Consider the following 13,557-nt stretch of genomic DNA (forward strand, 5'->3'; position numbering starts at 1 on the left):
CGATGGATAAATTATGATTTTTCTGATTCTTAATGTTTAAGTGCACGTTACAAGCCTGAAGTCAAAACTCAAGCAAATGATGGAAAATGATACCTTTAACAAATTTGAATTTTGTAATACAACGCATCATATGTCCTACAAACTAGAAATAATTTCCTTGGCAGCTATGATGTTGATTTTTCGGTTATGCTAGCTAGCATATGTTCCAACATAAATCAATTTCAATCTTGCAAACATAACAAATGCTTGAGCAGCACACTAATCTGTAGAGGAAGGTATGCTTTTAAGAAAATAAATTTGATCATAATTTTTACTCATGAAACGTCTCTTATAATTTTGCTTGGATATTAAATTTTCTGTTGTGAACAATACACTGAACAATAATTTTGCAAGAACATATGTCATCTGAAGCAAATAAGTGCCTTTGAAATAATTTAAGTTGCCTTGCCCTATTAATTAGCTTGTTGAGTGCTTTTCCTTGATAAGAGAAATAAACATATTTTTAGTTTTGCGTATGAGAGGGATGGAGATGGACAAAGTAATCCATTAAAAGGGTGTCGAGGCGATGTTGTTGGAAGGGGCCAAAAATTCATAGAGTTTTATACACTAATACATGTATCTATATGAAATCAAAACAAAATTGAAATGCCGGTAGCTACGCACGGGCATTCTACTAGTTTTCATTATGTTTGGTGTACTTTATACTTCCTGTGAATGATCTGATATTTTTGCAAAAAAGAAAAGGGAAACATGTACACAAACAAACACAAGGCTTTTTTTCACTCGCGTAGCCCCGTGGCTGATGCATTTCTATTGCAATTATCGAAAATTATTTGGACCCCGCTTGGATTCTGGGCTAGCTACGAGCTAGTCATACACTAACAAATTTATTCGCCACCACCAGGTACGCACAACGAGCTAGAGTGCTACGTAGCTGTGGTTGACTAACTATACTCCACCCATCACACGTTCAAGACGATCTTGTCGCACTGTCCGAGCTCGTCGGCCGACGCGCCGGCGCCGCCGAGTGGGAAGAAGAAGGGGTACACCTCGTAGCGCACCATGCAGGTGCTGTAGATCACGCGGCACCCGCGCCGGTACCGGCAGTAGTTGGGCAGCTCCGCCACCGCCTGCGCCACACACAGCCCGCAGTATGCCACCGTGATGTCCCTGGTGCACCAACCGAGCCCGTAGATGGTCGTCTTGGCTCCGCCGCCGCCGCCTCCCACCCGCGTCGTGTCCGTCGCCAGCCCCTTGTTGGCGGTGTCGCCGGCCTCGGAGGCGACCCGGGACACGAGCTTCCCCTGCGCCTGGTCGAACGCGGCCAGGTCGACGCCGGTGGCGTTCTGGGTGTTGAGGAGGATGAGCGTGTACCCCGTGTCCGCGAGGCCGAGGAAGTTGGAGCTGGAGTACCGGAGGAGGCAGTAGTCGTAGAAGACCCGACCGTCCGAGCTGCCGCGGCAGGAGGACGCCACCTTCTTCGCCGCCGCGGCGAGGCAGAGCGAGCAGTCCTGACGCGGGACGTCGCCACGGCACTGCGCGAGGCCCCAGACCGCGGACGAAGAGCGGCCGGCGGTGGCCGTGGCGTAGTAGGCGGCGGAGGCGCGCGGGACGAGTGCCGCGAGGACCTGGTCGATGCTGTCCTGCGTCTGCGCGCTGGTCCCGTTCTTGGCGCAGTACGTGCTGATCGCATCAACGCCGGAGCACGGACGCGCCATGGCGAGCAGGAGCGGCACCGGCAGCAGCATGAGCAGCGGAGACGCCGGTAGTGGAGACGAGGTGGACGCCATTGCCTGCTGCGATTTGATGTGAGAGCATCTTCAACAGCCGCGCCAAAAGACGCGCGCGCGGTAAATTGGCTTTATAGCGCGTGCGGGACGTTTACGCGCACTTTAGCGGTGGCGCGAAACTAGCACGCGCGGGAAAAGGCGGCCGCTCGCGCGCTACATTTGGCGCGCCGCGTCCGGTGCGTCTATAAATTGCAGCGCCTCCGCCGCTCTCTCTATCGTCCTTTGCCACTCTCTCCGTTTCTCCATCGCCCCCTGCCGCGCTCTGCCGCCAACACGTCACCACCGCGCCACGATGGACGAGCTTCGCCGACGTGGTGACGCGGGAGCGCGCACAGGAGTTGGCGCCTTTCCCGCGGCTTCTCACTGACGAGGATCATCACAAGCATCGGAGGCGGGAGCATCGTCTCAGGCTGGCCAAGATGGACGAGCAAGCCATGACGCTGTGGAGTCACCGCTTTCCGAAAGACACCAACGAGGAACAGTTCTTCGCCTAGAGGAGGGCGAGGAGGGCGAAGAGGAGAGAGGAGCGAGCCGACTATCGCGAGGTCAAGCGAACGCGGAAGGCGCTCGCTAAATACAACCAAGCCCTAGGAGATGCGTCCTCCTGGAACTCCGACGACGAGTGGTTTCTTGACGCCTACGCTCCGACGTCGGAGGAGGACATCAGTGGGACAGAGTCCGAGTCGGACGAGTAGTAGTAGGAGAACTATCTACGAAACCAAATATGTAGTAGGAGAACTATCTACGAAACCAAATATGTAGTAGAAAAAACTGAAATATAGCGCGCCTGCTGAAGCGGCGTGGGCGCGCTTTAATTTGCGGCGGCCGCTGGAGCCAGCGCACCGCTGTGCGCAAAAGCTGGCTAACCCAATGCTGTATCGCGACTTTTAGCGCGCGGCGCGTTGCGCGACTGTTGGAGATGCTATGATATGTTGTGTGTGGCTCACTAGCTACTAGCTACTAGCAGTTTGTTTGCATGCATGTTCTCGTGAGTGCGCCTGAGATTCTTTTTTTTTAAGCTGGAACACCTGGCATTTCAATTACAACGGATCGACCAAATCGGCAGTCACAGCAGGAGATACATCTCCTGGGATACCCGAGTACCAAACTTGTTGGCCAAGGGAGGCCAGCACATGCGCTGGTGAATTACAAGTCCTGGGGGTGTAGGACATAATATGATCAATAAAGCCTACATTAAGCTGAAATCTTGCTACCCGAAACAAAACGCCAAGAGGGCCCCGATCAGCTGAATCAGTATCAATTGCCCGCTTCAAATGGCTGCATGTTACTACTAGTTGCAATACATGCGCAGCCATAATTGACGAGCTCCATGTCTCTTGTATGCATCTTAATGGTTGAATACTGTGTGCGTGTGTGGCGGTACTGCTTGATCCTGGCAACTTCTAGATCATGCAGACTGGTCCATGGATGGATTATTATTCTTGTTGGGTAGTAGTGGTACGTGGTGCTGCTGCGGAGCTATGTAAGCCGGCCACGTAGGCACGCATGTACCCAAAAGGATCCTCCATGCTCACTTGTTTACGATTTATCCATTTTACGTAATCGCTAGGAAATCGATGGAGTGAAATGTTCTAGTCGCAAGGTACGTACGTGGATCACCTGAGGCTGACAGAGTGAGCTGTGTCATCTCTCGAACTGCAAGCAAACGAGTTGATGGAACTGAACTGTTCTAGATTGGTTAATATTCAGCCCTACATACCTTAGCTAGGTCATACCTCAAACAAAACTAAGTTATCTCGGGCATGTGCTTAACCCAAAACGTACGTATCACATAATTAAGCCATTAATCGTTTAGCAGTGAAATTAGGAACAATCCATGGACTACATAGTGATGGAGATGGCCGGTTATTAGGACCGGGTCGGTCTCTGCGTCGGTGGTGACAAACTAACGGAGCGCATTACTGGTCAACGCTTCTCTGGATGGATGTAGAGACAGCCATTCAACCGAGGATCGATCGATTGTGACAGCAAAGTTAGGTCGTCGTCTTGCTGTGACGGGCACCTAAGTAATACCCAATTTTCTGTTCATGGATTTGCTAACGTCAAGCTGTCCGAATAGGACAGACATCCATTTTTTTGTGCGCGTGGGCCATATCACTATTGGAAAAAACTGCCGTTACGGAGTACATCACCCTTTGCCGAGTACACTAGCACGTTTTATATCGGACGCTTGGCTTACGTGTTTGGTATTTTCTAAAACAGAAAAGGCATATGTAAGCCGAGTATGACGTTAGAGGGCACTCGGTTTATAGAGCTGGTCATCACGGCGCCGTCAAGTGCGGTGGGGATAGCCATGTGGCAGGTGCTTCCCGGGCCTCGCATGTAAGCCAAGTGTTTTTCACATAATATGTCGAGTTCTTTTTTGCAAGCGATTAAAATTCTGATTCTTTTACTTAGAATCGCACCATAGATTTACATGGGTGATACAAAATATCTATAATGGATGGTCTCGGTTGATAGGAGCTCTTCGTCTACGGTGGTGGTGTTCTCGTGCGGCTCAGGTTGGTAATGGTTGCTCAAGACCATCTCATGGTTACCGTTGTGTTGCGGCGAGCTTGGTGCTCTTGGTGTTGTCTCGACTCATCTTTGCTCAAGGATGGCGCAAGATGCCTCTCAAACTGCTATTCGTTCCGTTTTTCTGTGGCGGAGCCCCAGTCAAGGTTCGTGTCTGGGATGACACTCGTTGATTGTGGATGCTCCTGAGTTGTGCCATGGGGCCGGTATACCCGCCAATGCGTTGGGCTGTTTGCAAAGTCCTGGTATTGTGATCTCTCGACGACACTCCACATTTACTTGTGTCTCCCATGATGATGGTCTTATGTCTGCCAGCTAGGTCGTGCCTTGTACGGTTTTTGGCCCGGTTTTCCTTATAAACGGGGTCAATTTGTTAAGGTTTTTGATCCGGTTTTCTTTATAAACTGGATCACCACTCTGGCATTCTGGCCACTTTGAGTAATATATTCAGGTGGGGAAACTCCCCCCGGTGAATCTCAAAGAAAAAAACAATGGTTATCACGTGTCAATCTTTGGTGGTTGATGAAAATTCTTCCTAACTGTAGCAATCAGTGATTAGCATATATAAAATCGACAAACTCCCTACACCCTGCTACACATGGTTTGGTACTATGGCTACTCTGTTAGTTCACATCATTCATGTAATGGATCAAATTATGTTACCAGCATGCTACACGAACTGAAGGCAATGAATTAATTAGAGCATCGATTAGGCATTTGACAATCATGAAAATGACGCAATGACAATAGGGTTAGTGATCTGAAAATGAACTGATGAGCTATATATGGATGTTCACTGGTAGCCTTGAGCTTGACAACATGTCGGTTAAAGTGGGGGTCATCATTAGGCTAGCTATAGAAACCCATGCCACTAATAATAAAAACTTAAAACACACGACAAAAAACGCCATTGAATGAGATGTACTTTAACTGGTCCTATCCAAATTAATTGCCACACGTGCAGATAACAAGTGAATTGAATATAATGTGTGTTTCCTATATACTTAAAGCTAGGAAATCATCTACAACTTATTCAGAAATGAGAAATGTTTATGCCTTTATACATATGAAATGTACTAATTTGAAACTAAATAAATCAGTGTTAACACTACAAACCTGGATGTTGAATAAATTACTACAAAACTAAATTCGAATAAACCAGCTGGATAATGGTAAACAGCCTTGAAGATTATCTAGTTCAACTGATGGTTATGCTGCATCCATCACCATATGAATAGTTTCAACGCTGGACAATGAAACAAAACTGTCAGTATTAGAATAGCCAGAAACACAATTGTTAGTATTAGAAATCAATTGATTCATCGACCAATCATCATATCCATGTCTACAACATGGAAAACAGCCACGTCTAGAACAAGAAAATGGCATACACATAGCAATTACTTTGACAAGATCTGCTTAATAACAACTGCAGTAAAGTAGAACAGCAGTACCAACATCCTATCATGCACATAAACTACTATGAGAACTCACTGTAAATCCTTATCAAACTCTGGAAGTAGTCAGGTTCGTTGACTTTCAATAGCTAGAGTCGCACTTGAGGCACCCACGAGATTTTTTATCCTGGCCCAATGAACGACACACTTGGTATAGTGTCCCGGTGATTTATCTGGGTGGTGATTTATCTACTACACGTAGGAGCTGCACAACATCCCCAAGTTGTTCTTCGATCTGTTGCGGCTAGAGATCCTGGTGGACATCGGCGGTGCTGCCGCCATCGCCGCCCCCCACTGACGCAGCCCCGCCAACTTAACGCATTGATGCCCTCGCCCTAGGTTGCATCCTCCATGCCCATTGAAGTCCTGCCAGTCTTCACAACATTGGCGGCATGAACTGAAGAGCTGCCAGTCCTCACAACATCAACGGCGTGAACTGAAGAGTGGTGGCAGACGAAGCTTAGACTCTTGCGTAGACGATGTTTGAGATCAGAGGAATAAAAATATTCAGAGGACTAACACTTCATTGAGAGCAAATCATTGGAGCTGAACATGCCTTGAACTTCGGCTCTCCTTTCCTCATTTACATATATATTTTTAGCATTCCTCAAGGTCTTGATTTACTTTATTTTTAAGCAGTAAAATAATAAAATAAAAATATGTTGTACAATAATAGTAGAAATATGTTTCTTTTGCATTTCCATCGGAATCATGCTATCCAATTAACTATTATTCCAGGTTTGTTTCTTTTGCATTTCCATTGGAATCATGCAATCCAATTAACTATTATTTCAGGTTCTGTTTCTTTTGCATTTCCATCAGAATGATGTTTTCCGATTAACTATATTAGGCTCATAGCAACTGAGAGACCCACAAAATTTACATTTCCTATCACATTAAGGAAAACATACTTACGTGGCATGTATTAAGCTAGAAAATTATACTAATTGGCTGATCATTTGTCAATCGGCTCTGACCAAAATTAAATCCCTAGAGCAAATATGTGACCATATATTTTCGACCATTAGGCAAGATTCTTGCATAGAGAATCAACCAACAAATAAGGAGGATCGCCCATGAAGAGGTAGCAAAGAAGACCATGCCGAAACAAATTCTTGGAACACCCAGTTGTAGACTACAGCTAGGAGCCAAAATAAAACATACTTCTTCATTCTTACACCATGCAAGAAAGTATTGAGATCTGCTATTAAATTGGAAGTTGTAAATATATAAAACATGTAGAGGGAGATGTGACCTGACTAAAGAATTCTAAACAAAATAATCCAATACGGTGAAATGTGTCCCATGATTTACTCTCATCTAACCAGAACAATGAATCTCATGCCATACCTGCTGATATATTACGACTTTAACCAGCACAATGAATCCCATCAACAAACATAACTATCCAAACTTGTAGGCTCCTCTACTAATATGCTGGAAATGAGATACTCAACAGTAAACATTTAAGAAGATTACTATAAAGGCAAAAGTAAATTATGGTAAACACCATGTACTTATCTATATATGCAGGGGGGGTGACAGATCGCGAATGGCTGAGGGAGAGGTAAGATTTAGATTTACGGCATCCCAAAAATTATGTAGATCATTCACCACATCGCTTCAGAGATGCCCTCCTATATTTACATGAGGCTTAGGCTTTGCAGCTTCTCAGTACAACAAAGCATAGTACATCAAGTTGCATGAGATTAGGTTACGATGATTTATTTTTGTAGAAAACATACTATGTCTCCATGGATCAGAAGTTTAGAACATGGCAATGTGCATAAACTGTAACTGAAACCTGAAGCTGTACTTAAGCATTTGTAGCATAGCTTAAAAACGGAGAAATATTGATGTGTACTGAAGTCTGAAGTATCAGACTAAAAGGAGACATATGTGCCAACTCTTCCTGAAATGAAATTGCACTTAAGCTCCCTCTGCAAATGGAGTTCACAAAACCTGCAAAGGGGATAAGGAACCAAATGAAATCCTAACTGATTGAATCTCAAAATCGAACAATAAGAAGATTCGTGGTCGATCACGACATACTGAAGCCGCCGGTGGCAATGAGGTGACCGGGGAGTAGGTTGTGTAGGGCGGTGAGGGAGGGTGGCAGCCACGAAGGTGCAACATCCGTGGTTGGATCCATCGGCCATGGCTTCCTCAAGCTCATGGAGACAGACCTGTACCTCAAGGTCGGCGGCAACGGCGTCTTCTCAGCAGATTCCCTGGGCGTGCGTTGCCTCTTCCGCTCCCATTGCAACACAAGGAGGGTCTCGGTGCTGCTCCATCATCGACCTCGGTAGTTGCTGGGCATGTGGGCGTGTAGGCCTACCAGGAGACGGCGGCGTCAGGCCATCGGTGTTGGAGCAGGAGGCAGCGAAGGGAATGGCGATTCTGGGGAGGGTGGAGCCGATCCAGCGGATGGAGGAGAGAAGCGACTCCGGTCGCCGGCGGCTGGGTACGAAAAAAACCGGAGTGGGGGTCGGGCGTGGGGTGAGACATCCGTGGGGCTTTCGAACGGAAGGACGGCGGTGGCGTGCGCACGAGCAGGGGACCCTCGCTCGGGACTCGGGAGTTGGTGGGCTGTTTGTTTTTCCTTTGAGGAGGCTGCATCGGTTTTCTTTAGCGTGGCTGCATCGTTAATTTGGTAGAAAGAAAATTGCAAACGGCAAGCGAGGGAAGTTTCCTTCTCTTTCCTTTTATCGTGCACGATCTCTTTCCTTTTACTATGCGCGAATAGAGGTGAGACCGATCGAGCGTACGAAACGAAACGACTACCGACCGACCATCACAACCGCAGACTGAGTAGAGATTATTTGTTTCCTGAAAATCTGTTATTTGTTTCCTAAAACAAATTGCATTAATGAAAGGATCGGTTGATTTAGATAAATTAGTAAAATTAGATCCGTGATCTTTTGTATGTTAGGAAGTGCTGATTTGCAATAAAAGAGTAAAGAAACAAATAAACCGGTAGATAAGAAACCAGTATGGTAAGGTGATTGGTGGTGGGACAAAGAAAAACCAGATGAAAGTGATGGGACTATTCAACCAACTCGTAAACCGATGAAGTGGGGGGAGGGGACGAAAAAAAATCTATGAAAAAAAATAATAGTAGGTGGGACGAAAATTGACCGGCGGAGACTACCAACTGCTCCATTAGGAGTAGAGATTGGTTGTTATCAAGGAAAGGTAAAAATTTAGGAAAGTTAGGATTTTGAACTGATTTCTATGCAAATGGGGTTTTATTGTTTGGTAACGTGATATCAGTACCTACCCCGTTTGTGACGTGTCTGATTAGGAAAGTTTGCAAATGTTAAGAAACTATTTATTGGGAAGAAAGTTTGTGACGTGTCTGTTATTTGTTTCCTAAAACAAATTTCACTAATGAGAGAAATCGATTGATTTAGATAAGTTAGGAAAGTTAGATTAAAATATATTATTTGTTTCCTGAAAATCTGTTATTTGTTTCCTAAGACAAATTAAACCAATAAAAGGAATCGATTGATTTGCATAATTTAAGGAAGTTAGATCCGTGATTTGTTATACGTTAGGAAAGTTCTGGTTGTAATAAAGAGTGGAGAGAAAAATAATCCGATGGACCAGGGTGGGAGGGGATGGTGGGAGGAGAGACGAAAAAAAATCAGCGAAAATAAACCGTGAAGACGATTCACCAACTACTCCATTAGGAGTAGAGATAGATACATGCCCAGCCATAATTGACGAGCTCCATGTCTCTTGTACTCCCTCCGTTCCTAAATATATGTCTTTACAGAGATTTCAATATAGACTATATACGAATGTATGTAGATGTATTTTAGAGTGTAGATTTGATCATTCTGCTTCGTATGTAGTTTATATTGAAATCTTTTAAAAAACTTATATTTAGAAAGAGGGAATAGTGTCTTAATGGTTGGAGACTGTGTGCATGTGTGGCGGCACTGCTTGATTCTGTCAACTTGTAGATCATGCAGACTGGTCCACGAATGGATTATTATTGCTGTTGGGTTGGGTGTTGGGTTGGGTGGTACGTGGTTTTGTTGCTCAACTAACTGAGTGTGCCACGCGACATGCTCACTTGTTGCACCTACCCACAAGTATCCTCGATGCTCACTTGTTTACGATTTACCAATGTTGCTTTAATCGCTAGGAGATCGATGAAGTGAATGTTCTAGTCGCAAGGTACGTGGACCGTCTCTCAAACTGCAAGCAAACGACTTGATCGAACTGAACTGTTCTAGATCTCTTAAATTCAGCCGTACACAAGGTCATACCTCCAACAAAACTAAGTTATCTTGGGCATGTGTTGAAGCCAAAACGTGTCGCTTAATTAAGCATAGTTAAATTAAGGCGAACCCATGCATGGACTGAGTTAGTGTGTTGGTAATGGCCGGCTATTAGGACCGGGTTGTTGTCAGCGTCGGTGGTGACACACTAACACAGCACATTAGTGGTCAACGCTTTTCTGGATGGATGTGGAGGCAGTCATTCAACCGGGATCCATCGACCGATCGTGACTGTAAAGTTAGGTCGTCGCCTTGCTGTGGCGGGCACCCAAGTAATACTCAATTTTCCGTTCATGGATTTGCTAACGTCAATCTGTCCGAATAGGACATGCACCCATTTTTTGTGCGCATGTGATCTATCTCACTATTGGAAAAACCGCCATTACTGAGTACATTACCCTTTACCGAGTACAGTACAACGGGATCACGTCAAAAGAAATGTGCATGAGATTTTCAATGACTTGAGTTTGACCAACGCAACAAATTTTCTTTGAGGGGGAAACCAAGTTTTTATTCAGCAAAATCCACAGTGTGTGGGATACATCTCTGGTTATGGGATTGGCCCAACCAAATGTGCCGACCAGGACATAAAGAGAGTACAAACTTGGCTAATCTATGTGCATCGACATTGACTACACGACCTTCAAAAGTAAATCTACAGTTTAGGGGAATAGCTATACTATTAATCTTCTGGACGATGACGACATTTAGCTTAAATCCACGAACAGAAAACTGGGTATTACTTTGGTGCCCGCCACAGCAAGGCGACGACCTAACTTTGCTGTCACGATCGATTGAATGGTTGTCTCCACAACACATCCAGAAAAGCGTTGACCCGCTGCGTTAGTGTGTCACCACCGACGCGGAGACCGACCCGGCATGTCCTAATAACCGGCCTTCTCCAACACTAACTTAGTCCATGGATTGTTCTTAATTTCACTGCTAAACAATGGCTTAACTATGCGAGGATACGTTTTGGGTTAAGCACATGCATGACCAAGATAACTTAGTTATTTTTTGGAGGTATGACCTAGCTAAGCACATGGCCGATTCCCTAGCGATTAATTAATTAACACGAATCGATCATAAACAAGTGAGCATGGAGCAGATTTTTTGGGTACGTGCATGCCTACGTAGCGCGCTTAATTAGTTGGGCAGGAACAATCCACATCCGAAATTGCTTTACGGACGACACTGCCCGCACGACCTGGAAACGATACTTCCTCCCAACGGCTCTAAGCATCAGCCAAAAGAAAAACAATTGCCTCATGCGCACTGTTGGTGCTGCCACGTATAGTCGTCCATGCATCGGCCGCAAGTTTGTCGTGTGTATAGCAACACTCATCCACATCCATGGACCAGTCCGCACGATCTAGAAGTTGACAGGATCAAGTGCCGCCACAGTCCACACGCACAGTCTCCAACCATTAAAACACAAGAGAGATGGATGCATCTTCTCGTCAATTATGGCTGCGCGCATGGACCAAGCACCCATCACTCACTGCCCGCTCTCTCTATAAGAATTTCCCGCGCACCCACCAGCCCATGCATGCAAACAAGTCACTGGTAGCCTACCCACACACATCACGTCAAAGCGCAGCAAGCAATGGCGTCCTCCTCCTCGTCTCCACTGCTCCTGCTGCTGCTTCTCCCGCTCCTGCTCGCCATGGCGCGCCCGTGCTCCGCCGTCGACGCCATCGGCACCTACTGCGCCAAGAACGGCACCAGCGCGGAGACGCAGGCCAGCATCGACCAGGTCCTCGCGGCCCTCGTCCCGCGCGCCTCGGCCGCCTACTACGCCACGGCCACCGCCGGCCGCTCCTCGTCCGCGGTCTGGGGCCTCGCGCAGTGCCGCGGCGACGTCCCGCGCCAGGACTGCTCGCTCTGCCTCGCCGCCGCGGCCAAGGAGGTCGCGTCGTCCTGCCGCGGCAGCTCGGACGGCCGGGTCTTCTACGACTACTGCCTCCTGCGGTACTCCACCTCCAACTTCATCGGCCTCGCGGACACGGGGTACACGCTCATCCTCCTCAACACCCAGAACGCCACCGGCGTCGACCTGGCCGCGTTCGACCGGGCGCAGGGGAAGCTCATGTCCCGCGTCGCGTCGGAGGCCGGCGGCGCCCAGAACAAGGGGCTGGCGACGGACACGACGCGGCTAGGAAATGACGGCGGCGGAGCCAAGACGACCATCTACGGGCTCGGGTGGTGCACCAGGGACATCACCGCGGCGGACTGCGGGCTGTGCGTGGCGCAGGCGGTGGCCGAGCTGCCCAACTACTGCCGGTACCGGCGCGGGTGCCGTGTGATCTACAGCAGCTGCATGGCGCGCTACGAGGTGTACCCCTTCTTCTTCCCGCTCGACAGCGGCGGCGAGTCGGCCGACGAGGTCGGACAGTGCGATAAGATCGTCTTGAACTACCCGTGATGGGTGGAGTACAGCTAGTCAAGTAGAGTGCTATCTACAAGCACTCTAGCTCGTTGTGCGTATCTGGTGGTGGCGAATCCATTTGTTAGTGTATGGCTAGCTCGTAGCTAGCATAAAATCCAACCGGGGTCCAAATAATTAATTCTCGTGAAGTGCAAAATAATAAGCAAAATAATAGCCTCGTGGTTGTTTGTGTACATGTTTACTTGTGAAAATAAATTTCGTGCAAACTACCGTCATGTAATTTCCATATTTGCAAAACTACTACCCACCAAAAGTTAATTAATTTCATATTTGCCTGTGATAACTTCATCAATCTCAAAATATTATGCCGGCTCAGTCTGTCGAAGATGCTTATAATGGTAGAGTGTGCGTGCATGCATTTATAGAGACGAGTGTATGCTCGTGTATGTGAACGGCTTCGATTGTACTGTGTCAAAAAATATTTAGTTAATTAATTCTTTCAGAGCAGTTGATTGCAATTTTGAGTTATCAACACTAGTAGAAAAATGGGCTTTCGTTCGGGCCTGACCAGCCCATTAGTCCTGGTTCTTCCATGAACCGGGACCAATGGATGCATTCGTCCCGGTTCGTGAGCCTAGGGGGACGGTCGGGGCCTCGTGGGCATTGGTCCCGGTTCCAGGCACGAACCGGGATCAATGGGCCTCGCTCCTGGCCCACAAACATTGGTCCCGGTTCTTGGCTCGAACCGGGACAGAAGGCTGGGCTTTAGTCCTGGTTCCAGCCACGAACCGGGACAAATGAGTTGCCTATATATATCCCGTCGCCGCAGCAGAGCACTCCAAAGTGCTCTGTTTTTTCTGGCCAGTGAGGAGAGGGAATTTGGGTGCTCTAGCTCACGTCCTATGCACACAAGGTGTTCGATGAAATGCCCAAGCCACGCTAGTTAAGCTTTCTCCTCCCGGACTCGACCTCCAAGCTCCATTTTTCCCGAGATTTGTCTAGGTTTAGCGGTCCGTCACGTCCCGTCCCCGTCTCACCGCCGTCGATCGCCCGCGCCGATCTCGTCGCATGCACCACCATGGTGAGCCTCTTATCTT

General features: G+C 47.4%; 2 protein-coding genes across 2 annotated transcripts; one reads left to right on the forward strand and one right to left on the reverse strand.

The window, feature by feature from the left end:
• Positions 1-735: 735 nt before the first annotated feature.
• On the reverse strand, positions 736-2,191 carry LOC125544099 (cysteine-rich repeat secretory protein 55-like). The gene has a single exon (XM_048707698.1). The coding sequence runs from the start codon at positions 1,788-1,790 to the stop codon at positions 963-965; it is 828 nt and encodes a 275-aa protein (XP_048563655.1). The 5' UTR covers positions 1,791-2,191; the 3' UTR covers positions 736-962.
• A 9,367-nt stretch (positions 2,192-11,558) lies between these two features.
• On the forward strand, positions 11,559-12,748 carry LOC125544178 (cysteine-rich repeat secretory protein 55-like). The gene has a single exon (XM_048707798.1). The coding sequence runs from the start codon at positions 11,678-11,680 to the stop codon at positions 12,494-12,496; it is 819 nt and encodes a 272-aa protein (XP_048563755.1). The 5' UTR covers positions 11,559-11,677; the 3' UTR covers positions 12,497-12,748.
• The last annotated feature ends 809 nt before the right edge of the window (positions 12,749-13,557 follow it).

This window comes from Triticum urartu, chromosome 1 (assembly GCF_003073215.2).
Source record: "Triticum urartu cultivar G1812 chromosome 1, Tu2.1, whole genome shotgun sequence".
In the NCBI taxonomy this organism is placed as follows: domain Eukaryota; kingdom Viridiplantae; phylum Streptophyta; class Magnoliopsida; order Poales; family Poaceae; genus Triticum; species Triticum urartu.

Coding starts and splice junctions, on each gene's coding strand:
- LOC125544099 (XM_048707698.1), bottom strand. CDS start 1,790: ATGGCGTCCACCTCGTCTCCACTACCGGCGTCTCCGCTGCTCATGCTG.
- LOC125544178 (XM_048707798.1), top strand. CDS start 11,678: ATGGCGTCCTCCTCCTCGTCTCCACTGCTCCTGCTGCTGCTTCTCCCG.